We start from the raw sequence: 26,026 nt of genomic DNA on the forward strand, positions 1-26,026 counted from the left end.
GGCCTTTTTATGTAAATAAACGTGGCGTTAGGCTGTTAAATGTGCTGGTTATAGGATGGTTACATAGCAATAATTACTATATTTGCCTTCTGGGCAAAAATTTTAATGAAATTAGTGTACGCTGGGTGAATAAATTAAGCTAGAATGTTGAGCTGTTAATTGAAAATCCCAGTAATTTGCTTAGGGTATAAGATTCTTATTCTCAAGCCAGATAGCCTGTCTCTTAAGTTGTGTTTAGTTGCTAATGTTAATATAACTGAGAGCTACAAATTCTTCCTAGCTTAGTTGTACGTGGGGGATGGCCCAGTTGCTTTGATGAAGCTAAGCTCAAAAGTAGTTTATTGCTCTGAGGTGTTATAAAGAAGTATTATAGTACGTAGGACTTTGATTCCTAAAGAAAAAGTTAAAGCTTTTCTTTATAAACAATTTAAGAGGAGTTAATTAGTTTTAGGCTCATCTCACTGAGGTTTTTTAGAATTTATCTTTCTAAAGAAATGCACACGATTGCCTCATAAAAAGCTTACTTGAAGTAAAGTGGGGCAAATAAATTTTAGTACTTCTTGCATAAGGGTAAAGCGAAGAGGCCTGTGTGTAAAAGAAGAGCAACAAGACCCTGCGAAGCTTTATTTTAATTGAAGTTTTTGGGTTTGTTAACCCAAAAGCTTATGCATAGCTTTAAGGTCTCTTTTAAGCGAGCGAGTTTTTAGCTAAAGCAATACTTTGTGACGGATCTGTAATGACATAAATAATATTGTATAATAGGCTGATTAACTTATAAAAAGGGTTCTTTTTATGTAAATGAGTGTGTTGCTTAGTGATAGATTGTTGAATGTGTTGGGCACTAGAGAGGCTGTATGAGAGTGGCTTAGGCAGGGGTTTGCTGCAAAAAAAGGCTTACTGTTAAGGGGTGTGTGAGATGGTTTTTTTTCATATAAAAACTGAGTGTTTAGAATAGACGTTGGAGGAGGGGACTTATGTCAGGGCGGAGGGGGTGACACTGTTAGGGTGCTCCCATTACCTGAAACTATTTCAGCTGTTGGAGATGCTGTTGTGAATGGTGTCGCTGAAGTTGTTCCTGATAATCAGGAGGAAGGGGGCCCCCATGCTGAGGGTGGCTATGTTCCTTTAGAAGAACAAATAGCTGTTGTGGAGCCTGAAGTCCCAGCTAATGTCTGTCAGCCAGTCGAGCAGAGAAATGTGGTTGTAAGTGAAGAAGACAGTGTTCCTGATGTTAGTAAAGACGGGGTCAGTAGTTATTAATGCTCATAGTTAAAGTTTATTGGTGTATTAATAGTTATAATTTATTAAAATAATCCATAAGATAAGCAAAATTACAGTTAATTCGTTTATTGTTAGGCTGTTATGGTCTATTTAAAAACTGGTCAATACGGGTCTCCTTACACCTAATTAACTTGGTTTTAGTGTATGCTTGAAAGGCTACAAAGCCTTTGCGGGGAGTAAGCATTCTTCAGGACCACATGAGATTCAACCTAATTATTGGCAGAGAAAGTGGTGAATTTGACCCTTAAATTCTAAGTTACTTGGGCTCTATAGCTAATTGTAAGCTGTAGGATAATGGGGATTTGAGACGTTTATTTCCTCATTTACCCCAGCTCTGGTTGCTCATGTGGTTTTCGGTTCGAAAACGAGGCGTGTATCTTAAAAATAAAAAAATTTTTGAAGCGTAAGTTGTTGGTCGCTTTAAGTCTAATTAAAAATAAAGTAAAAATGGAGCAAAAACAAAGTTGGACACTTAACACTTTGGGTGTCTTCAGAGGTGTAAAAAGGGGGGTCCAAGCTTATGTGTACTCATAAAAAAATGCGGTGTGCGGGGGGTTTGTGCCTGTATATATAACAAAAATTCATGAGGTGGCCGAGGAAGAGGTGGTGAGCTGTAAACTCATAAACAAGGTGTAGGCCTTTCTTATGAGATGGTTGGTAACAATACTGTGAATAATATTAACACGCCTAAGAGGGTTGGTCCGTGACGAAGTACTAATAAGTTGGTGAAGATTATGAATGACAGGTTCTATGATTTGCCTTGTCCTGTAAACTTAAACGCTTGGTGAAGGTTTGGCTCTATACTAGGCTTGTGCCTAATTATCCAACTTCTAAGGGGTCTTTTATTGTCAACTCATTATACTGCTCATGAAGACATGGCATTCGATTCTGTAGTACATATTATGCGTAATGTGGAAAAAGGATGAATGTTGCGTAATATTCATGCAAATGGGTCCTCTATGTTTTTTATCTGTATTTATGCGCACATTGCTCGTGGGCTGTATTATGGGTCTTATTTAGATAAGACAGTGTGGTATTTTGGGGTGCATTTGTTTTTGTTAACTATGGCGGAGGCTTTCCTCGGTTACACTTTGCCTTGGGGGCAAATGTCATATTGGGGGGCTACTGTTATTACTAATATACTTAGAGTGATCCCCGTAGTAGGAGAGAGTATGCTCCGCTATGTATGAGGGGGTTGGACCGTGTGTAATGCAACTCTAAAGCGGTTTTATACTTTACACTTTCTCTTACCGTTTGTGATAGTGGCGGTTGTTTTTTTACACCTGTTTTTTTTACATGAGAAAGGGAGTAATAACCCTTTGGGTATTGAAAGAGGTACTATGTGTGTGCCCTTCCACCCCTTCTATACTATTAAAGATCTTTTTGGTTATGTTTGCTTTAGGTTCTTTTTTATATATTTAGTGTGTGTGGATCCTGAGCTGTTAGGGAATCATTTAAACTATTGGCCTGCTAATCCTATAAAAACGCCAATCCATGTTCAGCCTGAGTGGTATTTTATGTTTGCTTATGCAATCCTTCGTTCAATTCCTCATAAAGCGGGGGGGGTATATGTTATGTTTTTGTCGATTGTAGTATTATACCTAATTCCTAGTCTTCACAGAGGTAAGTATCGAAGTTTATGTTTTTACCCGTTTAATCAAGTAGTGTTTTGAGTGTTGGTTGGTAGGTTTATTAGGTTAACATGGATTGGTGCTCGCCCAGTGCGGGAGCCTTATATCATTTTGGGGCAGTGTCTTTCAGTCATTTATTTCTCTAGGTTGTTATTAAACCCTCTTTCTTTGTGGGTGTGGGACAAGCTGCTTGAATACCCTAAATTCTGTAGGAGTCGTCCTGTAGACCTGAAATGGTTTAAGTTTTTAGCTTATTTCAAGTTATTAAAATTAGTAAATCGCGAAAGTAGCGCACGTGAGTGGGCTAATAAGTGTAGAAAAATATAAATATGTCTTTTTACGGGAGTCGATATTTTGGTGATATTGTCCATGGGGAACTAGGGAAAGACCTGTTCCGGTACCATGGTTTTGTGATGATAGTAGCAGTGGCTGTGTTGGTCTTTGTTATATATATAGGATGCGTAATCCTTCTTACTAAATTTTCTTATCGCCATTTCTTGAACCGTCAACGATTAGAATTTTGATGGACTATTGTGCCAATGTTGATGTTAGTAGGGTTGTGGTTTCCTTCTATAATTAACCTATATTATATAGAAGAAGTAAAACGGCCCCGGTGAAATTTTAAGGCGATTGGGAAACAATGGTACTGATCTTACGAATTTTGTCGCAATTTAGACACTCCAAGCTCTAGAGAAAGCGCTGAAAGAATTTCGTGTTATACAATTGATTCTTACATAGAAGACCAGCAGGAGACATTTAGAAAAGGAGGGTATCGTTTGTTGGATGTTGATAACCGGATGGTGGCTCCAGCAGATGTGCAAATAACTGCTTTTGTAAGAAGGTCTGATGTGCTCCATTCGTTTGCACTCCCTAAGTTACTAATTAAAGTAGATGCCATCCCAGGTCGAATTAATCGGCTTCCTATAAAAGCTTCCCAGTGTAGAATTATTTACGGGCAGTGTTCTGAAATTTGCGGGGTTAACCATAGATTTATACCGATTGTGATTGAGTTTATTCCTGAGAAATATTTTGTCATATGGTTGGAAGCTCTTAACTAAAATAAAAAATAAGCTAAAGCTTTTAAGAAGCGTTAAACTTTTAATTTAATGAACTTGTACAATGGGCAAGTAGCTTTTAGTGATAAGGTGGTCTAATATTAGGATATAGGGCTCATGCCCCTAAGGCGCCGTGAGTAGTGGCTCTTATCTTTGTGAGAGCTGGCAGAGCTAATGCGTTTGATTTAGGATCAATTCATAAGTATATATACTTGCTTTCATGGCACAAGCTGGCAGACCTAATGCATACGATTTAAGCTCGTCTTATAAGATATACTCTTGTTTGTGTGTGAATTACAAAGCTAAGCCCAGTCTCATTATGGTTAGTGTCGAGTGTCTATTTAAGACTCTAAGGAGAGTAGCTGTTTTCTTTGGAGCCTCTATCCTATTAAGCCTTTGTCAAGTGTCAGCGGACTCTTTTACTCCCTTGGGGTCGACTAAGGCTGCACTGGTGGACTGAGTAGGCGTGGTTGTTGGTGTTATCCCTTTTGTAGGGGTGCTTCTCGCTGTGGGCTTCTATACTTTGTTGGAACGTAAAATTTTGGCTATCATTATAATCCGAAAGGGTCCATCCAAGGTGAGTTATATAGGGATCTTGCAGCCTTTTAGTGACGCAGGTAAGTTGTTATGTAAAGAGTTTATTGTGCCTACACGTGCTAACGTAGGGCCCTTCATTTTGGCTCCTGCACTAATATTAACTATCAGTTTACTTGGATGGCTTTTATACCCGTATAAGTCGGCTGAAGTGTTTTATGTTTTCGGGGTGATTCTGTTTATAGTTATTACTAGAGTCAGGGTTTACGGGGTAATAATATCCGGATGGGCTTCTAACTCTAAATACTCTTTGCTAGGTGCAGTTCGTGCGATGGCGCAAAGAATTTCTTATGAGATCCCTATAGGATTTATCTTCTTTTGTGTGGTGCTGTGCTCGGGTGTGTTTATGTTTCAAGAAATTAGGGTGTTCCAACAAAGGTCCTTTTTTTTCTTTTTTCCTTTGTGCGTAGTTATAGTTGTCTGAATGCTGTGTATGCTAGCTGAAACTAATCGGGCGCCATTTGATTTTGTGGAAGGAGAGTCGGAATTAGTGTCAGGATACAACGTGGAGTACAGCGGAGGGGGGTTTGCAGTTATATTTATTGCGGAGTACTCTAGTATTCTTCTCAGAAGGGTTATAAGGGCGGCGATATTTTTCGGGGGAAATGAAGCGTTGATCGGGGTCTTTATGATGGCTTTTGCGGTCTTCTTTGTGGTTATTCGTGCTTCTTTACCTCGTTTACGTTATGATAAGTTAATGAGTTTGTGTTGGACTGTTCTTCTATGTGTCATACTTATGGCTAGTGTGTGTGTAGTAGTTCTAGTTAGGGTGTATGTAAGATAATATAAACTAGTATAATTCATTTACACTGAATGTGTCAGATAAAGTCTGTCTTACTTATGGTTAAAAGGTTGGCAATTAGACTTATTGCATTGATTATTATAAAAAACCTAAATATGAGTGTCATTGGGTTAAGCGTTCTAACTATTCTAAGTATGGGCGCCACAAGAGTCGCGATAGGGGGGGTAGAGTTGAACGGGTTGTACACCACAGACTTTGTAATAGGGTTAATGGTTACACTAACTCTATTTGTAGCAATTCTTTCCTACCTAAGGAGGGTTAAGATCCACCGGAAAGCAAGATTTAATTTAATAATTATCAGAATCAGCCTAATTTTAGTGATAAGATTCAGGGTGAGGAGGTTCTTTCTTTTTTTTTTTTTTTTTGAAAGTGTGCTAGCCCCTCTGTTGTTATTAATTGTAGGCTGAGGCTATCAGCCAGAGCGTTTACAGGCAGGGGGGTATATAGTAATCTATACGGTGTTCGGATCTCTTTTTTTCTTATGGGGGGTAAGAGAACTCTATATTAGAGGGTTGAGGAGGAGGATAAGTTCTGTGGTAAGGCTAGTAAAAAAAAGGGGAATGAGATTGTGATGGCTATACATTCTAGGGTTTCTTATCAAGCTACCAATATATCCATTTCACCTGTGACTACCTAAGGCTCACGTAGAGGCCCCAGTAGCCGGTTCGATGCTATTGGCCGGGGTGGTACTAAAATTAGGAGGGTACGGGCTGCTTCGATTTATAATAGTTATACAAATAAGGCTTAGAAGCGTTTTTTTTGTGCTGCTACTAGTGGTGAACTTGGCAGGAGGTGTCTACGCAGGATTAGCGTGTGTACGGCAAGTGGACCTAAAATGTTTGGTAGCATATTCCTCTGTAGCGCATATGAGGCTTGTGCTATTAGGAGTGCTTAGCAACACGGTATTAGGGGTAGTGGGGGCCATTATTATTATGATCGGGCATGGGTTGTGTTCATCAGGTTTGTTCAGGTATGTGAATGCTATCTATAAGATGAGGCACTCGCGTCTGCTAGTAATAAATAAAGGGGGCTTGTTAGTCTGCCCAAGTCTAGTCTTAATGTGTTTCCTGTTAAGATCAAGCAACATAGCAGCCCCTCCTAGTCTAAACTTATTTGGGGAAATCCTCGTTTTCGGCGTGGGAGGGTGAATAAGTGGAGTGTTCCTGCTTATCCTGGGTCTGATAAGCTTTATTAGGGCATGTTTTAGACTATACCTATATGGAAGTTGTTGTCACGGGAAGGGGGTGTCACACAGGGAGTCCTTAAACTTGAGAAGAGTTTGTGATGTTTTTGTTCTGGCGGCTCATTGGATACCGCTGAACTTTATGTTTATGTTTATACCCTAAACAATGAATCGTAATCCTTATTCTCGTTACTATGTACCAGGTCCAAGTCCGTGGCCCTTTTTTGTGGCTATCTCGGCAAACGGAATAGCGGTAGGGTTAATTTTGTGACTGCATCGAACTCCCAGATTTCTATTAATAGGAATGAGGTTGGGGTGTATACTATTGAGAACTTTTAGATGATGGCGAGACTTAATTCGTGAGGGAGATATTGGGTTTCATACTCGCTTCGTAATCAAGAGATTTCGTGATGGAGTTGCCCTTTTTATTCTGTCTGAAGTAATGTTCTTCTTTTCTTTTTTTTGGACTTTCTTCCATAATGCCTTAAGACCCTCGTGTGAACTAGGGATGCGATGACCCCCTCCAGGGATCCGCACGCCAAACCCGTCGTCGACAAGGCTGTTCGAGACAGGTCTTTTAATTAGGAGGGGGTTATTCGTAACTCAAGCCCATAAGAGAATGCGTTTGAAGGATTATGATGTTGGGCCATTTATTGGCCTAGTGGTAACAATTTTATGTGGGACTGTGTTCTTCCTAGTGCAACTTCGAGAATACTACTGAAACTCATACACTATTGCAGATAGGGTGTATGGAAGAGTGTTTTATTTACTAACTGGGTTTCATGGAATGCACGTAGTTGTGGGGACTCTTTGACTAATGGTGAGGTTAGTCCGACTATGGCGTGGGGAGTTTTCCAGTCAACGGCACTTTGGTTTTGAGGCTTGCATTTGGTACTGACACTTCGTAGATGTGGTATGGGTAGCATTATGATGTTTAGTATATGTGTGGTTTGGAGGATGGTTATACATGTGGTGGTTCAAAATATGAGACGGGGACGTCTATACGTTTAAGTACCCAGACGCAAAGCCTTCGTGGTATGCGTACATTCAAGAAGAGCATGCTCCGTCCTGATATAAGATTCCTGACCATTTAAAAGGTTAAAAATAGGAGTCATACAGACTAGTTAAACAGTTTTGATTTGAAATCAAGTACCAAAGCGATTCCAAGCGCTTACTAGTCTGAGTAAAGTAGTCTAATTAAGGACAGAAGACCTATGATTTTCAAGTGTTATAAGTAACCTTTACTTGAAATGGTAAGCTTTGTGGTAAGACCTATAAAATTAGTGAGATTAGGGGTAATATTGATCGGGACAATTCTTAGGGTTAGAAGAGAAGAGATAGTAGGGGTGTGACTCGGTTTAGAGCTAAATCTGTATGGATTTCTTGTAATTATAAACCCTGATGGTCACTATAGTCCTGAGCCCTGTGTAAAATATTTTGTGGTACAAAGAACGGGGTCAATTCTGATACTAGTGGGTTTTGTAACCTTGATAGAGCAGCACGTAGTGAGAGGGCTGGTGATAAGGGGGGCGGGTACAGTGTTAAAATCTGGCGTTTCTCCCGCTACATTCGTGGGTCCCTTCAATTATTAAGAACAGCAGATGGTTAGCAAGAGGGTTAATATTAACTTGGCAAAAAGTCGCCCCCCTTGTCTTTTTATCAATAATTATACCCTCTAAGGGGTTGTGAGTAGTAATTGTATTGATAGCTGGAATTGGGGCAGTAGGGGGCCTTAACCAGAATTCAGTACGAGTAATAAGCGCGTACTCGTCGTTTGTGCATACATCATGAATGCTGTTAGGGCTCACATGGTCAAGAGTAGTCTTTGTAGGGTATTTTGCAGTTTACTCGCTGTCGGTAGGGCTGTTTTTTTATGGGTGCTCAATAATAAACAAAACAAGAATGGGCGGTCAGATTAGTAGAGCCGCGAGGGGTATAGGGTTACTGATACTGATGGGGATGCCTCCTTTCCTTGGCTTTCTAGCGAAAGTATTGGTGTTTCTAATGAGAGGAAGGGCTGTAATCGTGGCTTGTATTATAGGTTCAGTAATCAGGCTAAAATTCTACATTGACTTTTTTTATAGGATAGTAATAAAAAGGTTAGTAGACAAAAACAAAGCAGAATTCAAGATTATGTGGAGGATAGTGATCGGGGCTAACCTAGCAGGGGGGGCATTGATCTTGGTGAGATTTATTTAGAAACTGCTTTTAGGCCAGGGGCGTTTTGATTTCGGCTCAAAAAGAGTGGGTAAAACCACAAAAGTATGATAAAAAGGTAATTTAAAATAAAATATTTTGTTTCAAACATAACTATAGGTAGTTGTTACCTCCTTTTTGTAGAATGGTACTTTAAAAAAAAGGATTGGTTTGCATCTAATTATTAAGCCTAGGTTTTCATTCTTAAGTGAGGAAGTTAATTAACATAATAGGGCTGCTAACTTTGTTATAAATGGCTTGTACCATTTTTCCTTATAAAAAAGTAGTTTAATTTAAGAACGATAGGTTGTGGGGCTATTAGTGGTGTCAACCCTTTTTTAGCTAGATATAGTTTAAAATAAAATATTGGCTTTGGGAGCTAAAGACACTTCCATAAGTTTTCTAGAAGAATGGTTATGGGGTTAAGAGTTGCGTTTGTCTGCATTGTGTCTTTTTTGTTTACGGGGTTATTTATGCTACTAAGGGAAAAGCGGGGTCTAGACCGAGAAAAGTGCAGTCCATATGAGTGTGGATTTGAGCCTATTGGAAGAGCTCGGAGGCCCTTTTCTATCCGATTCTTTCTAGTAGCAGTTTTGTTCGTCGTGTTTGATGTAGAGGTAGTGCTGTTAATACCTTTTGCCTACATGTTCTTTTACGGTAAGAGAGTGTTAGGGATTTTGTCCTCAAGGGGTTTCCTTCTTATCTTGTTTGGGGGTCTCTACCACGAATATCGTGAGGGGTCTTTGGAATGAGTAGGTTAATACTAGAAGTGGCATTTATGCGAAACGAATTTTGATGAGAGGTGATTGTAAGAGGCTTACTTTTGCTGTTGGAAGTGTATTGTGTGTACCTGTGGTTTTCACGTCGAGAGTGCTTCTTAAGGAAGTATGGGACCAATGAAAGTTCTCAAGGATCTAATAGAAGGTTTGAAAAGGCATATCTTACTATAGCGTATAGGGAAAAAAATATTAAGAGGCTAAAATCTAGTGCGGCTCTAAGGGCTAATAAGGCTAGATGATTGGCTTCTAAGTAAGGATAAATAAAATGATAAAAATACTAAAAAAGGAAGAAGTAGGGGGTTATGGAGAAGTGGAGTCCTGGTGACGTCGATGGCTGTGATCAACAAATCACAAAGATATTGGAACCCTTTATCTGTATAGCGGAGTCTGAGGAGGGTTGTTTGGAGCAAGGTTGAGGTTAATGATCCGAATGCAACTGGGGCATCCTGGAGCAGTGTTCTTAAAAAGAGATTGATTCTATAATGTGGTGGTTACAACGCATGCCTTAATAATAATTTTTTTTGCTGTGATACCTATCTTAATTGGAGCTTTCGGTAATTGGTTGATTCCTCTGCTAGTAGGAGGTAAAGATATAATTTACCCGCGAATAAACAACTTAAGTTATTGACTATCTCCTAATGCACTATATTTACTAATACTGTCCTTTAGAACGGATAAAGGAGTTGGTGCTGGATGAACTATTTACCCCCCTTTATCTGTGTACCCCTATCATAGGGGCCCTAGGATGGATGTTCTTATTGTGTCACTACATCTAGCTGGGCTCAGCTCTCTAGTGGGGGCTATTAACTTTGCTAGGACCAATAAAAATATGCCAGTGTTAGAAATGAAAGGAGAACGAGCGGAGCTTTATGTTTTAAGGATTAGAGTTACTGCAGTTCTTTTAATTATTTCAATTCCGGTTCTAGGAGGGGGCATCACAATAATCTTGTTTGACCGAAACTTTAACACAACTTTTTTCGATCCCGCAGGAGGGGGGGACCCCGTTTTGTTCCAACATTTGTTTTGATTTTTTGGGCATCCGGAAGTGTATATTCTTATTCTACCTGCCTTTGGTGTGATATCAAAAGTAATTATGCATTGCTCTGGAAAAGAAGCGGTTTTTGGTCTAATTGGGATAGTATACGCAATAATCGGAATTGGAGGGTTAGGGTGTATGGTGTGGGCTCACCACATGTTTACCGTAGGTCTTAATGTTGATACTCGAGGCTATTTTTCTACCGCAACTATAGTAATCGCTGTTCCAACAGGGGTGAAAGTATTCAGATGACTGGCAACTATAGCAGGAAGAAAATTCAAAATAAAGCCTGCCGCCTACTGAAGTACTGGGTTTCTGTTTTTATTCACCGTGGGAGGGCTAACAGGGGTCTTACTGTCTAGGGCTTCTATGGATGTGTCTCTACACGACACATATTATGTGGTGGCTCATTTCCATTATGTGCTAAGAATAGGGGCGGTGTTTGGGGTGTTCTGTGGTCTTAACCATTGGTTGCCAAATTTTGTTGGAGTATGCTTTAATAAGAAATGGAGGAAAGCCCATTTTATAGCAATATTTTTTGGGGTAAATACTACCTTCTTTCCTCAGCATTTCTTAGGCCTAAGAGGAATGCCTCGACGGTATATAGACTACGCTGATATTTATGCTCACTGACATTGGGTGTCTTCTTATGGGTCCGCTGTGTCTTTTGGGTCTCTAATATATTTTAAGTTCCTTCTATGAGAGGCTCTAGTAAGCCAGCGAGGGGTTGTATTTAGTGGGGGTTTATGTGGTGAAATAGACTGAGCAGGTACCCGAGACCTTTATCCAGGAAGGAAGCATGTTTATAGCCAATTGCCATTTGTGTGAACTAACCCTTATAACACGTGTATCACTTATATTTATAAGAAATCGCGTAATCAATAATTTAAAGTCATGTTAATAGATGTTTTTTCTAGATTTGATGCTCACAGCTATAACTTAATTTGGTTGTCTATGCCGTTATGGTTGCTGTCTTCTATAGTGCCAATAACCGTGCTATTTAGAGACGTGTACACTAAGGGTAGAAGTACGAGCTCTTTTCGGAGTTTGGTGCTATCCTTTACTTATTCGATGATTCGATTGAACGGAAAGGGACTAAAGCTATCTGGGTTTCCTCTAGTAATAAGGGGTCTGTTCATGATAATTCTGATACTAAATCTGTCTGGAAACTTTCCATTCTTTTTCCCTGTAAGAGGGCAGTTTGTGTTCGGGTTCTCCTTTGCTTTGTCTATTTGAACTTGTTTAGTTTTATCTAGTCTTTTATGCAGATTTGAGCAGGGGTTGATGAGTCTCGTTCCAACAGGTTGCCCGTTAATCCTTGTGCCTTTTATAGTAGTGGTTGAGCTAATTAGTGGCATACTTCGCCCTTTAACATTAGTTTTACGTCTGACACTAAATCTGGGAGCTGGTAAAGTAATTCTAACTATATGCAGGAGAGAGTTAGTAGTTAGCTGGTTAAATAGCAGAAGGCTGCTTACAGGAGTTGGGGGTATTAAAGGGTTAATAATGGGCGGAGGTGTTTTTGGAGCCGCTGAAGTTGCAATCGCGTGTATTCAGTGTTATATTTTTTGTGTCTTATTGTGTCTCTATACGGAGGATCATAGAAGGTAGGTAGTTTTAAAAGCTTTGCTGAAGCGACGGCCTTGTAAGTCGTAGAAAACTATGTGTTTTAAAGCTATGATTTGAATAAAATTCCTAGGAGTTTTCTTAATAAGTATAGGCTGTTTTGTAATCTTCCGTATAAACAAACACCTTTTGTGTTTATTTGTAGGGCTTGAAATAATAAGACTAGGCTTATTGTTTGTAACCCATGTGTTTCTAATAAATCAGTTTTGGTTAATTTTACTAATTCTATGTTTAGCTGTTTGCGAAGCCAGAATTTGCTTGGCCCTTCTGGTTATGGTGATGCGACTATGCGGAGACGATTTGATGTCAAGGTTACTAAGAGATGGCTCGTAAAAATAGTATCATACAATTAAAAAGTAACTTAGGGTTACTTTTACTGATTCTGATTGGATACTTATTTATTCTTAGAGGGAGGACCTTTGGAAAAGCTTATTTATTGGAAGTTACTGTTTGAGAGAGTAATTGTCTCTCATTTAGCTTCAGAGTTCTACTAGATAGCGTAAGAATAGTCTTTGTTGGGACGGTTTTGGTAATTAGAGGAAGTGTAGCAACCTACTGCAAGTGGTATATAGCTGGAGAGCCATACTACAAGCGGTTTATGGGATTAGTATGGTTGTTTGTGCTGTCTATAGTGTTTATAATCTTAGTTCCTAATTTAGTAATACTTTTAATTGGTTGAGACGGGCTAGGGCTCACCTCATTCCTATTAGTGGCTTATTACCAGAACAATAAGAGGTTATCTGCGGCTATGTTGACAGCTTTGACTAATCGAATTGGGGATGTTTTTGTACTTTTTAGAGTTTCTATTTTTTTAAGAGAAGGGGGGTGGTTAATTTATATATACCACCCAGTGCAGACATGGGTTAATTTAGGGTTTGTGGTAGTTCTTGCAGGTATAACTAAAAGCGCACAAATGCCGTTTTGCGCATGGCTACCTGCTGCCATGGCGGCACCCACACCGGTCTCCTCTTTGGTGCATTCTTCGACATTGGTGACAGCTGGGGTTTATTTGATTCTTCGCTCTTTTTATATTATCAGAGCTAATCCCTTTGTGACTCAAATACTTATAGTCTTAAGACTATTTACTCTAATATTAGCGGGGTCAAGGGCTGTGTTTGCGTTTGACCTAAAAAAGGTAATCGCACTCTCGACTTTGAGGCAGTTAAGGTTAATAATATTCTCGATTTCAATCCTTCTTCCGTCTGTAGCTTTTTTTCATTTAGTAACCCATGCGGTATTTAAAGCTTTGTTGTTTCTAGGCGCAGGGGGTGTTATTCATAGAAACCAAAGAATCCAAGATATCCGGGGGTTAAGAAGCTTGTGGCAAGGATTACCGGTAAGAATGGGTGCAATAACGGTTGCAATTGTGTCCTTGAGAGGGGCCCCGTTTATAAGAGGGTTTTTCTCTAAAGACCTAATAATTGAGCTAAGAATGATAGACAGAAGAATAACTTATGGGTGCTATTTATTAGAGCTAACAGGTTTAATCTTCACTTCTTTTTATAGGGCACGGATTGTATTTAGAGTAATACTTGGGTCTAATTACGTTAATAGCAGAAGTTTGCGGATTAATGAGCACTTAAATATACAAACTCCTTTTCTTAGCCTGTATATTGGGGCTATTATCTTAGGAGGGGTATTAGGGAGGAAAATAGAGAGGTTTGGGTTTGTAGTAGTTCTTGAGAAATATGAGAGAGTCAGAGTATTTCTTATTCCCTTTGTAGGGTTAATTTTGTGATGAGGAGTGCTTAGAAAATTAGGGTCTAAGCCTTGGTCGTCAGCCAAACTATTAAGATTCTTTTTGAGAATGTGGCTCATAGAGAGGCTAACCTCCCACCCCAGAAAAATGGCCTTCTTTAAGGGGTCCAGGATGGTAGCTCAAAGTCTGGATCAAGGTTGACTAGAGCTATTGGGCCCTCAAGGTGCCCATAAGGGACTAGGTCAACTCAGCTGTTTGAATGAAATTGTTCAGAAAAATTATTTTACCTACCAGCTGGTAGTATGAGGGCTGGTGGTAGCGGGGGGCGTAAGCTTAATTATGTTTATATAATGAGAGTTATAGTCATATGTGTAATTTTGATGGCTGTGTTTTCGATTGTCTTAATTGCCAAGCAACCTATTTCTTTAGGGCTAGTGCTATTGAGGGGGTCTATAATTGCATGTGTGGAGGTTGCACTGGAGGTTAGAAGGTTGTTAGGTTCTTATTGTTCCTAACTTACGTTAGGGGTGTAATAGTCCTGTTCTTGTATGTTTTAAGGATCTACCCCAATGAAGTGTATCGTTTTAATCTAGAGTTTATGGTTCTCGTCAGAAGGTGTTGTGCCAGAGCGGTCCTTATGGGTCTTATGAATTACGAGTACAGAGAAATTAGCGGGTCTTTGTTTCTAAGTTTCATGGCTGAAAGAAGCGGGTTAAGGTTATATATCCTAATAGCTGGTGTGTTACTGTTTGTAATATTAGTGGTGTCGTATTTGTGCATAAAAACCATGGTGCCTTTACGAAGAGTAAAATAAACCTAAAATAGAAGATACAGTAGCTTAATTAAAGCGTCTCATTGAAAATGAGGAAGATGGATACTTTAGTACCTTGTGTCAAATCTGTAGGAGGGTTTGATTATGGCCCTAAATTTATGGGCAAAATGCTTCTCATGATTCTAAATGCGGGCTTGAACAAATTAAGTGCAAGTTCAACATCAGTGGGGAAAATTGGTTAATAAAGGAAACTTTAACCCAGCTTTTTGACAAATTCGGGGTCAATTGATGAATGCCAGCAGCCGCGGTTAGATTCAGTTCGAATATAAATTTAAGCGGATTGGTTAGAGTCAATGTTGTGTTATAAAACTATAAAAAAACTATAGGTGCAGTGTAATGTTAACGGTTTTTTGTGGTTATATTCCTAAAGTTTTAGTGAGCTTCTAACGAATCTATGAAGTGAAACCAGGATTAGATACCCTGTTATCCATAGTTTAAAACAAAAGTTCCTCTTAACTAAACATTTGGTTGTCAAAGAGAAATAAATAGGCGGTGTCTGAGATAGAAAACAGGGGATCCTGGGTGTTAAAGGATAACCCACCTACATTTGAGCCTTGTCTTATTAGTGCGTGTGTATGGTTGTTTACTCTAATATGGTGAGTGTCCGGGTAAAATTTTTGGTTATTACTGAAGCTAACTCTTATTTTACTTGCTGAGTTCGGTAAGGTAAGTTACTTTTAGTTAGGTGCAGCTACTAGAATTGGCTATATGCCCATGTAGCACAACTTCAAAAATAATTCAGATTGACATGCAGCTTATGACAAGGTTAATCTGGGATACAGATGTAACTTAAGCAATAATTCAAAGATTGAGCTACTAAAAGGTAGCTCAACTAAGTAGACAAATAAGATAAGAAAACTTGCCTTTGAAGAAGGACTTGTAAGTAAGGGTTAAAAATAAAATTACCCTGAATACAATCAGATGAGTACTAATCGCCCGTCGCTCGCGGGGAAACCTGTGAAAAGTCGTAACAAGGTAGCAGTAACGGAAGTTGCTGCTAGGCTATAATATGCATATATAGTAAATAATATTATATTTGCCTTCCAAGCAAAAGTTCTAATGAAATTAGTGTATGCTGGCCAAATAGTTTAAGCTAAAACGTTGAGCTGTTAATTCAAAATCGCAGTAATTTGCTTTGGCTTGCTTAAGTAGTTTAGGGAAAACATAAGATTTTCATTCTTAAGTCAGATAGTATTTCTCTTAAGTTGTGCTTAGTAGTTAATGTTAATATAACTGAGAACTGCAAATTCTCCATAGTCTAGTTAGGCCTAAGCTTAGTGCCACGTGGGGGATGATCCAGTTGCTTTGATGAAGCAAAGTTCAAAAGTAGTTTTTTGGCACTTAGAACTTCGAAGCGTTATAAAGAAAAATTGTAGTAAGTAGGGCTTTGATTCCTAAAGAAAAAGTTAATCTTCTTCTTCATAAATAAGTTAAAAGTAGTTAATATATAACTTAGAATTGTCAGTTCTAGATTCCTCTTACTGAGGCTTTTTATAATTTATCTTTTTTAAAGAGACGTGCATAATTGTTTTGTGAAAAGTGCACTTGAATTAAAATAGTATAAATAAATTTTAGTACCTTTTGCATAAGGGTTTTTCAAGACAAGTTTAAGAATTTAATTTTCCCGAATAAAAGAGAGTTATTTTTTTGAGTTAAGAAATCGTGGCAGAGATTTAATTAAACTAAAGAATAGCGGCTAGATACTATTCGCGCTTTTAGATATCTGGTTGGCTTAAAAAGATGTGTAAGCATTTTCCTTAACTATTTAAGGGGTAAAATTTTTTGGGTTAAGCTGAAAAATACTAAAATTGATGTTAAAAAAAAATTGGGTTTCTATAGGCTTTAAACTGGCTATTAGATATTAGTGTATTTTAACTAAAACCAGATGGGGAAAAAAGATTAATTGGGTTATTCATTTACTTTAAAATAAGCCTATGGTTGTAGGACCAGTGACTATGATAAAAACGAGTAAAAATATTATTTATTTGGTATTACTATTTTGTTTTACCTTAAAAAACTAAAGGCTAAATAAAAGTTTTTAAACGAATTCGGCAAACTAAACTTCTCGACTGTTTAACAAAAACATTTCCTTTTGATGTAAGTAAAAGGTAGTCCCTGCCCAGTGCAACTAGAGTAATGTTTGTTGTAAACGGCGGCGTTAACGTGAGCGTCCTAAGGTAGCGCGATAATTTGCCTTTCAATTGAAGGATGGTATGAAAGGGTTAACGAAGAAGGTGCTGTGTCTGAAAATTTAATTTAAACTAACTTTAAGGTGAAGAGGCCTTTATGTAAAAGAAGGACGACAAGACCCTATGAAGCTTTATCTTAATTGGAGTTTTTGGCTCTTATACGATTTTGATGGGAGATCAGTGAAAATAAGTCTTTCACTATTATATAAATCTAACTCGTATTTCCTAACTTTATATGTGTGGCTAGCTACTCTAGGGATAACAGCGCAATTTCTCCCGAAAGATGGTATTGGAGGGGAAGATTGCGACCTCGATGTTGGCTTTAGATATCCTAGAGGCGTAGAAGCTTCTAATGGTGGGTCTGTTCGCCCTTTAAAATCTAACATGAGCTGAGTTCAGAACGGCGTGAGCTAGTTCAGTTTCTATCCTCTTTTAAAAATGAGCTAATTTTGTACGAAAGGACTTTTTCGCTAAAGCAACGCTTTGCCCTGGCTCTGTCATTGCTTAAATAATGCTACGCAATAAACTGATTAGTTTATAAAAAGGGTTGCCTTTTATGAAGCTGAAGGCCAATTAGTGGCGGTAGGGCGTGTCGTTGGTTCTTGTTAAAATTAGTATTGCTATTTTATTAAAAAATAGGGTTAAAACGGGTTGCAAATTAGGTAAAAAATAAAACAGTCTATTAATGCAGCCAAAAAGCAGCAATCACCCACCTAAAGAATAAAACAAGGGTTCTAAAAAGGCGGTGTGTAATGGATTTGTGCTAGTAACAGACAAAAAAAAACCAAACACTGTGGAAACCCTTAAGAATGAGGTTTTATAGTGTACCGCATTTCCTGTTACCGGCCGGTACAGTGACCGCAAGGCCTGTTCTCCTGTCCTTTTACACGGAAACCCTGTTGCTGATGCATGTAAAAAGCCCTTAGTTAAGATAACTTATAAGTCAAAGTAAAACTTAATTTTACTTGACATTGTGTATTTTATTGAAAATCTAGTTGCGAATGCCCATACCTGTCCAAACTTGTTTTAGATTATGCTTTACAACCTGTTGTAGATAAGGTTTTGAACCCTTTACAGTGAGTAAGCATTTTTCAGAGTCATGTGAGACTTAACCTAATTAGTGGTAGAAAAAAACAAACTTAAACCTAAATTCTAAAGCTATTTGCTTCCTGTGGTTAATTGTAAACTGCAGGAGAAATGGATCTAAGGTGTTAATTTTTTTCGTTTGCCCTAATTTTGGTTGCTCATGTGATTTTTTGGGGTTTGAAAACTAGACTATCTGTATCTTAAAATCAAAAAATAAATAGAAATCAAGTCATATGAAAGTTCCCAAAGCGTAATTCATGGGTCACTTAAAGTCTAAGCAAAAAAGTAAATCAAAAATAAAATAAAATCAAAATGACACACTAATGCCTGGGGGGGCTGATCTGGAGGGGAGGAAATAGGAAAGCAGGTTAAATAGAGGTGACAAAAATGTGGTGTGCAGCAACAAAATGAAGCTAAATAAAATTGTGAAACGTAGAAGCGTGAGCTTGTAAACAAGGTTGTGAGCGTCTTAAAAAGTAAGTGTTAACAATAGTATGTAATATTAACACGCCTAAAAGGGGGTTAGGTGGGTTATAAACTTACAAAGACTACAAGTGATGAAGTTTATGTCTGGTCCTGAGGTCCCTTTTAAGTGAGTTAGTTTCGTATAAAAGGTTTTTAAGCAAAGCAATGTTCTGTCACAGATCTGAGTGCTATAGACAATATTGTATAGGGCCTTTTTATGTAAATAAACGTGGCGTTAGGCTGTTAAATGTGCTGGTTATAGGATGGTTACATAGCAATAATTACTATATTTGCCTTCTGGGCAAAAATTTTAATGAAATTAGTGTACGCTGGGTGAATAAATTAAGCTAGAATGTTGAGCTGTTAATTGAAAATCCCAGTAATTTGCTTAGGGTATAAGATTCTTATTCTCAAGCCAGATAGCCTGTCTCTTAAGTTGTGTTTAGTTGCTAATGTTAATATAACTGAGAGCTACAAATTCTTCCTAGCTTAGTTGTACGTGGGGGGATGGCCCAGTTGCTTTGATGAAGCTAAGCTCAAAAGTAGTTTATTGCTCTGAGGTGTTATAAAGAAGTATTATAGTACGTAGGACTTTGATTCCTAAAGAAAAAGTTAAAGCTTTTCTTTATAAACAATTTAAGAGGAGTTAATTAGTTTTAGGCTCATCTCACTGAGGTTTTTTAGAATTTATCTTTCTAAAGAAATGCACACGATTGCCTCATAAAAAGCTTACTTGAAGTACAAGTGGGGCAAATAAATTTTAGTACTTCTTGCATAAGGGTAAAGCGAAGAGGCCTGTGTGTAAAAGAAGAGCAACAAGACCCTGCGAAGCTTTATTTTAATTGAAGTTTTTGGGTTTGTTAACCCAAAAGCTTATGCATAGCTTTAAGGTCTCTTTTAAGCGAGCGAGTTTTTAGCTAAAGCAATACTTTGTGACGGATCTGTAATGACATAAATAATATTGTATAATAGGCTGATTAACTTATAAAAAGGGTTCTTTTTATGTAAATGAGTGTGTTGCTTAGTGATAGATTGTTGAATGTGTTGGGCACTAGAGAGGCTGTATGAGAGTGGCTTAGGCAGGGGTTTGCTGCAAAAAAAGGCTTACTGTTAAGGGGTGTGTGAGATGGTTTTTTTTCATATAAAAACTGAGTGTTTAGAATAGACGTTGGAGGAGGGGACTTATGTCAGGGCGGAGGGGGTGACACTGTTAGGGTGCTCCCATTACCTGAAACTATTTCAGCTGTTGGAGATGCTGTTGTGAATGGTGTCGCTGAAGTTGTTCCTGATAATCAGGAGGAAGGGGGCCCCCATGCTGAGGGTGGCTATGTTCCTTTAGAAGAACAAATAGCTGTTGTGGAGCCTGAAGTCCCAGCTAATGTCTGTCAGCCAGTCGAGCAGAGAAATGTGGTTGTAAGTGAAGAAGACAGTGTTCCTGATGTTAGTAAAGACGGGGTCAGTAGTTATTAATGCTCATAGTTAAAGTTTATTGGTGTATTAATAGTTATAATTTATTAAAATAATCCATAAGATAAGCAAAATTACAGTTAATTCGTTTATTGTTAGGCTGTTATGGTCTATTTAAAAACTGGTCAATACGGGTCTCCTTACACCTAATTAACTTGGTTTTAGTGTATGCTTGAAAGGCTACAAAGCCTTTGCGGGGAGTAAGCATTCTTCAGGACCACATGAGATTCAACCTAATTATTGGCAGAGAAAGTGGTGAATTTGACCCTTAAATTCTAAGTTACTTGGGCTCTATAGCTAATTGTAAGCTGTAGGATAATGGGGATTTGAGACGTTTATTTCCTCATTTACCCCAGCTCTGGTTGCTCATGTGGTTTTCGGTTCGAAAACGAGGCGTGTATCTTAAAAATAAAAAAATTTTTGAAGCGTAAGTTGTTGGTCGCTTTAAGTCTAATTAAAAATAAAGTAAAAATGGAGCAAAAACAAAGTTGGACACTTAACACTTTGGGTGTCTTCAGAGGTGTAAAAAGGGGGGTCCAAGCTTATGTGTACTCATAAAAAAATGCGGTGTGCGGGGGGTTTGTGCCTGTATATATAACAAAAATTCATGAGGTGGCCGAGGAAGAGGTGGTGAGCTGTAAACTCATAAACAAGGTGTAGGCCTTTCTTATGAGATGGTTGGTAACAATACTGTGAATAATATTAACACGCCTAAGAGGGTTGGTCCGTGACGAAGTACTAATAAGTTGGTGAAGATTATGAATGACAGGTTCTATGATTTGCCTTGTCCTGTAAACTTAAACGCTTGGTGAAGGTTTGGCTCTATACTAGGCTTGTGCCTAATTATCCAACTTCTAAGGGGTCTTTTATTGTCAACTCATTATACTGCTCATGAAGACATGGCATTCGATTCTGTAGTACATATTATGCGTAATGTGGAAAAAGGATGAATGTTGCGTAATATTCATGCAAATGGGTCCTCTATGTTTTTTATCTGTATTTATGCGCACATTGCTCGTGGGCTGTATTATGGGTCTTATTTAGATAAGACAGTGTGGTATTTTGGGGTGCATTTGTTTTTGTTAACTATGGCGGAGGCTTTCCTCGGTTACACTTTGCCTTGGGGGCAAATGTCATATTGGGGGGCTACTGTTATTACTAATATACTTAGAGTGATCCCCGTAGTAGGAGAGAGTATGCTCCGCTATGTATGAGGGGGTTGGACCGTGTGTAATGCAACTCTAAAGCGGTTTTATACTTTACACTTTCTCTTACCGTTTGTGATAGTGGCGGTTGTTTTTTTACACCTGTTTTTTTTACATGAGAAAGGGAGTAATAACCCTTTGGGTATTGAAAGAGGTACTATGTGTGTGCCCTTCCACCCCTTCTATACTATTAAAGATCTTTTGGTTATGTTTGCTTTAGGTTCTTTTTTATATATTTAGTGTGTGTGGATCCTGAGCTGTTAGGGAATCATTTAAACTATTGGCCTGCTAATCCTATAAAAACGCCAATCCATGTTCAGCCTGAGTGGTATTTTATGTTTGCTTATGCAATCCTTCGTTCAATTCCTCATAAAGCGGGGGGGGTATATGTTATGTTTTGTCGATTGTAGTATTATACCTAATTCCTAGTCTTCACAGAGGTAAGTATCGAAGTTTATGTTTTTACCCGTTTAATCAAGTAGTGTTTTGAGTGTTGGTTGGTAGGTTTATTAGGTTAACATGGATTGGTGCTCGCCCAGTGCGGGAGCCTTATATCATTTTGGGGCAGTGTCTTTCAGTCATTTATTTCTCTAGGTTGTTATTAAACCCTCTTTCTTTGTGGGTGTGGGACAAGCTGCTTGAATACCCTAAATTCTGTAGGAGTCGTCCTGTAGACCTGAAATGGTTTAAGTTTTTAGCTTATTTCAAGTTATTAAAATTAGTAAATCGCGAAAGTAGCGCACGTGAGTGGGCTAATAAGTGTAGAAAAATATAAATATGTCTTTTTACGGGAGTCGATATTTTGGTGATATTGTCCATGGGGAACTAGGGAAAGACCTGTTCCGGTACCATGGTTTTGTGATGATAGTAGCAGTGGCTGTGTTGGTCTTTGTTATATATATAGGATGCGTAATCCTTCTTACTAAATTTTCTTATCGCCATTTCTTGAACCGTCAACGATTAGAATTTTGATGGACTATTGTGCCAATGTTGATGTTAGTAGGGTTGTGGTTTCCTTCTATAATTAACCTATATTATATAGAAGAAGTAAAACGGCCCCGGTGAAATTTTAAGGCGATTGGGAAACAATGGTACTGATCTTACGAATTTTGTCGCAATTTAGACACTCCAAGCTCTAGAGAAAGCGCTGAAAGAATTTCGTGTTATACAATTGATTCTTACATAGAAGACCAGCAGGAGACATTTAGAAAAGGAGGGTATCGTTTGTTGGATGTTGATAACCGGATGGTGGCTCCAGCAGATGTGCAAATAACTGCTTTTGTAAGAAGGTCTGATGTGCTCCATTCGTTTGCACTCCCTAAGTTACTAATTAAAGTAGATGCCATCCCAGGTCGAATTAATCGGCTTCCTATAAAAGCTTCCAGTGTAGAATTATTTACGGCAGTGTTCTGAAATTTGCGGGGTTAACCATAGATTTATACCGATTGTGATTGAGTTTATTCCTGAGAAATATTTTGTCATATGGTTGGAAGCTCTTAACTAAAATAAAAAATAAGCTAAAGCTTTTAAGAAGCGTTAAACTTTTAATTTAATGAACTTGTACAATGGGCAAGTAGCTTTTAGTGATAAGGTGGTCTAATATTAGGATATAGGGCTCATGCCCTAAGGCGCCGTGAGTAGTGGCTCTTATCTTTGTGAGAGCTGGCAGAGCTAATGCGTTTGATTTAGGATCAATTCATAAGTATATATACTTGCTTTCATGGCACAAGCTGGCAGACCTAATGCATACGATTTAAGCTCGTCTTATAAGATATACTCTTGTTTGTGTGTGAATTACAAAGCTAAGCCCAGTCTCATTATGGTTAGTGTCGAGTGTCTATTTAAGACTCTAAGGAGAGTAGCTGTTTTCTTTGGAGCCTCTATCCTATTAAGCCTTTGTCAAGTGTCAGCGGACTCTTTTACTCCCTTGGGGTCGACTAAGGCTGCACTGGTGGACTGAGTAGGCGTGGTTGTTGGTGTTATCCCTTTTGTAGGGGTGCTTCTCGCTGTGGGCTTCTATACTTTGTTGGAACGTAAAATTTTGGCTATCATTATAATCCGAAAGGGTCCATCCAAGGTGAGTTATATAGGGATCTTGCAGCCTTTTAGTGACGCAGGTAAGTTGTTATGTAAAGAGTTTATTGTGCCTACACGTGCTAACGTAGGGCCCTTCATTTTGGCTCCTGCACTAATATTAACTATCAGTTTACTTGGATGGCTTTTATACCCGTATAAGTCGGCTGAAGTGTTTTATGTTTTCGGGGTGATTCTGTTTATAGTTATTACTAGAGTCAGGGTTTACGGGGTAATAATATCCGGATGGGCTTCTAACTCTAAATACTCTTTGCTAGGTGCAGTTCGTGCGATGGCGCAAAGAATTTCTTATGAGATCCCTATAGGATTTATCTTCTTTTGTGTGGTGCTGTGCTCGGGTGTGTTTATGTTTCAAGAAATTAGGGTGTTCCAACAAAGGTCCTTTTTTTCTTTTTCCTTTGTGCGTAGTTATAGTTGTCTGAATGCTGTGTATGCTAGCTGAAACTAATCGGGCGCCATTTGATTTTGTGGAAGGAGAGTCGGAATTAGTGTCAGGATACAACGTGGAGTACAGCGGAGGGGGGTTTGCAGTTATATTTATTGCGGAGTACTCTAGTATTCTTCTCAGAAGGGTTATAAGGGCGGCGATATTTTTCGGGGGAAATGAAGCGTTGATCGGGGTCTTTATGATGGCTTTTGCGGTCTTCTTTGTGGTTATTCGTGCTTCTTTACCTCGTTTACGTTATGATAAGTTAATGAGTTTGTGTTGGACTGTTCTTCTATGTGTCATACTTATGGCTAGTGTGTGTGTAGTAGTTCTAGTTAGGGTGTATGTAAGATAATATAAACTAGTATAATTCATTTACACTGAATGTGTCAGATAAAGTCTGTCTTACTTATGGTTAAAAGGTTGGCAATTAGACTTATTGCATTGATTATTATAAAAAACCTAAATATGAGTGTCATTGGGTTAAGCGTTCTAACTATTCTAAGTATGGGCGCCACAAGAGTCGCGATAGGGGGGGTAGAGTTGAACGGGTTGTACACCACAGACTTTGTAATAGGGTTAATGGTTACACTAACTCTATTTGTAGCAATTCTTTCCTACCTAAGGAGGGTTAAGATCCACCGGAAAGCAAGATTTAATTTAATAATTATCAGAATCAGCCTAATTTTAGTGATAAGATTCAGGGTGAGGAGGTTCTTTCTTTTTTTTTTTTTTTTGAAAGTGTGCTAGCCCCTCTGTTGTTATTAATTGTAGGCTGAGGCTATCAGCCAGAGCGTTTACAGGCAGGGGGGTATATAGTAATCTATACGGTGTTCGGATCTCTTTTTTTCTTATGGGGGGTAAGAGAACTCTATATTAGAGGGTTGAGGAGGAGGATAAGTTCTGTGGTAAGGCTAGTAAAAAAAAGGGGAATGAGATTGTGATGGCTATACATTCTAGGGTTTCTTATCAAGCTACCAATATATCCATTTCACCTGTGACTACCTAAGGCTCACGTAGAGGCCCCAGTAGCCGGTTCGATGCTATTGGCCGGGGTGGTACTAAAATTAGGAGGGTACGGGCTGCTTCGATTATAATAGTTATACAAATAAGGCTTAGAAGCGTTTTTTTTGTGCTGCTACTAGTGGTGAACTTGGCAGGAGGTGTCTACGCAGGATTAGCGTGTGTACGGCAAGTGGACCTAAAATGTTTGGTAGCATATTCCTCTGTAGCGCATATGAGGCTTGTGCTATTAGGAGTGCTTAGCAACACGGTATTAGGGGTAGTGGGGGCCATTATTATTATGATCGGGCATGGGTTGTGTTCATCAGGTTTGTTCAGGTATGTGAATGCTATCTATAAGATGAGGCACTCGCGTCTGCTAGTAATAAATAAAGGGGGCTTGTTAGTCTGCCCAAGTCTAGTCTTAATGTGTTTCCTGTTAAGATCAAGCAACATAGCAGCCCTCCTAGTCTAAACTTATTTGGGGAAATCCTCGTTTTCGGCGTGGGAGGGTGAATAAGTGGAGTGTTCCTGCTTATCCTGGGTCTGATAAGCTTTATTAGGGCATGTTTTAGACTATACCTATATGGAAGTTGTTGTCACGGGAAGGGGGTGTCACACAGGGAGTCCTTAAACTTGAGAAGAGTTTGTGATGTTTTTGTTCTGGCGGCTCATTGGATACCGCTGAACTTTATGTTTATGTTTATACCCTAAACAATGAATCGTAATCCTTATTCTCGTTACTATGTACCAGGTCCAAGTCCGTGGCCCTTTTTTGTGGCTATCTCGGCAAACGGAATAGCGGTAGGGTTAATTTTGTGACTGCATCGAACTCCCAGATTTCTATTAATAGGAATGAGGTTGGGGTGTATACTATTGAGAACTTTTAGATGATGGCGAGACTTAATTCGTGAGGGAGATATTGGGTTTCATACTCGCTTCGTAATCAAGAGATTTCGTGATGGAGTTGCCCTTTTTATTCTGTCTGAAGTAATGTTCTTCTTTTCTTTTTTTTGGACTTTCTTCCATAATGCCTTAAGACCCTCGTGTGAACTAGGGATGCGATGACCCCCTCCAGGGATCCGCACGCCAAACCCGTCGTCGACAAGGCTGTTCGAGACAGGTCTTTTAATTAGGAGGGGGTTATTCGTAACTCAAGCCCATAAGAGAATGCGTTTGAAGGATTATGATGTTGGGCCATTTATTGGCCTAGTGGTAACAATTTTATGTGGGACTGTGTTCTTCCTAGTGCAACTTCGAGAATACTACTGAAACTCATACACTATTGCAGATAGGGTGTATGGAAGAGTGTTTTATTTACTAACTGGGTTTCATGGAATGCACGTAGTTGTGGGGACTCTTTGACTAATGGTGAGG

At 38.8% G+C, this 26,026-nt stretch overlaps 2 protein-coding genes and 6 pseudogenes across 2 annotated transcripts; all 8 read left to right on the plus strand.

Moving 5' to 3' along the window:
- The first annotated feature begins 2,621 nt into the window (after positions 1-2,621).
- On the plus strand, positions 2,622-3,239 carry LOC134704067 (cytochrome b-like; annotated as a pseudogene).
- Positions 3,240-3,241: 2 nt separating this feature from the next.
- On the plus strand, positions 3,242-3,970 carry LOC134704066 (cytochrome c oxidase subunit 2-like). Its single transcript, XM_063563532.1, is given in 1 exon segment — positions 3,242-3,970. A coding segment is annotated over 1 exon segment (729 nt).
- Positions 3,971-4,187: 217 nt separating this feature from the next.
- LOC134704068 (NADH-ubiquinone oxidoreductase chain 1-like) lies at positions 4,188-5,345 on the plus strand (annotated as a pseudogene).
- A 79-nt stretch (positions 5,346-5,424) lies between these two features.
- LOC134704065 (NADH-ubiquinone oxidoreductase chain 4-like) lies at positions 5,425-6,709 on the plus strand (annotated as a pseudogene).
- A 3-nt stretch (positions 6,710-6,712) lies between these two features.
- LOC134704069 (cytochrome c oxidase subunit 3-like) lies at positions 6,713-7,648 on the plus strand. The gene is given in 1 exon segment (XM_063563533.1): positions 6,713-7,648. A coding segment is annotated over 1 exon segment (936 nt).
- Positions 7,649-14,155: 6,507 nt separating this feature from the next.
- On the plus strand, positions 14,156-14,696 carry LOC134704073 (NADH-ubiquinone oxidoreductase chain 6-like; annotated as a pseudogene).
- A 2,330-nt stretch (positions 14,697-17,026) lies between these two features.
- LOC134704071 (cytochrome b-like) lies at positions 17,027-21,885 on the plus strand (annotated as a pseudogene).
- A 1,964-nt stretch (positions 21,886-23,849) lies between these two features.
- LOC134704072 (NADH-ubiquinone oxidoreductase chain 4-like) lies at positions 23,850-25,363 on the plus strand (annotated as a pseudogene).
- The last annotated feature ends 663 nt before the right edge of the window (positions 25,364-26,026 follow it).

The sequence above is a fragment of the Mytilus trossulus genome, unplaced genomic scaffold (genome assembly GCF_036588685.1).
Source record: "Mytilus trossulus isolate FHL-02 unplaced genomic scaffold, PNRI_Mtr1.1.1.hap1 h1tg001252l__unscaffolded, whole genome shotgun sequence".
Classification (NCBI taxonomy): Eukaryota; Metazoa; Mollusca; class Bivalvia; order Mytilida; family Mytilidae; genus Mytilus; species Mytilus trossulus.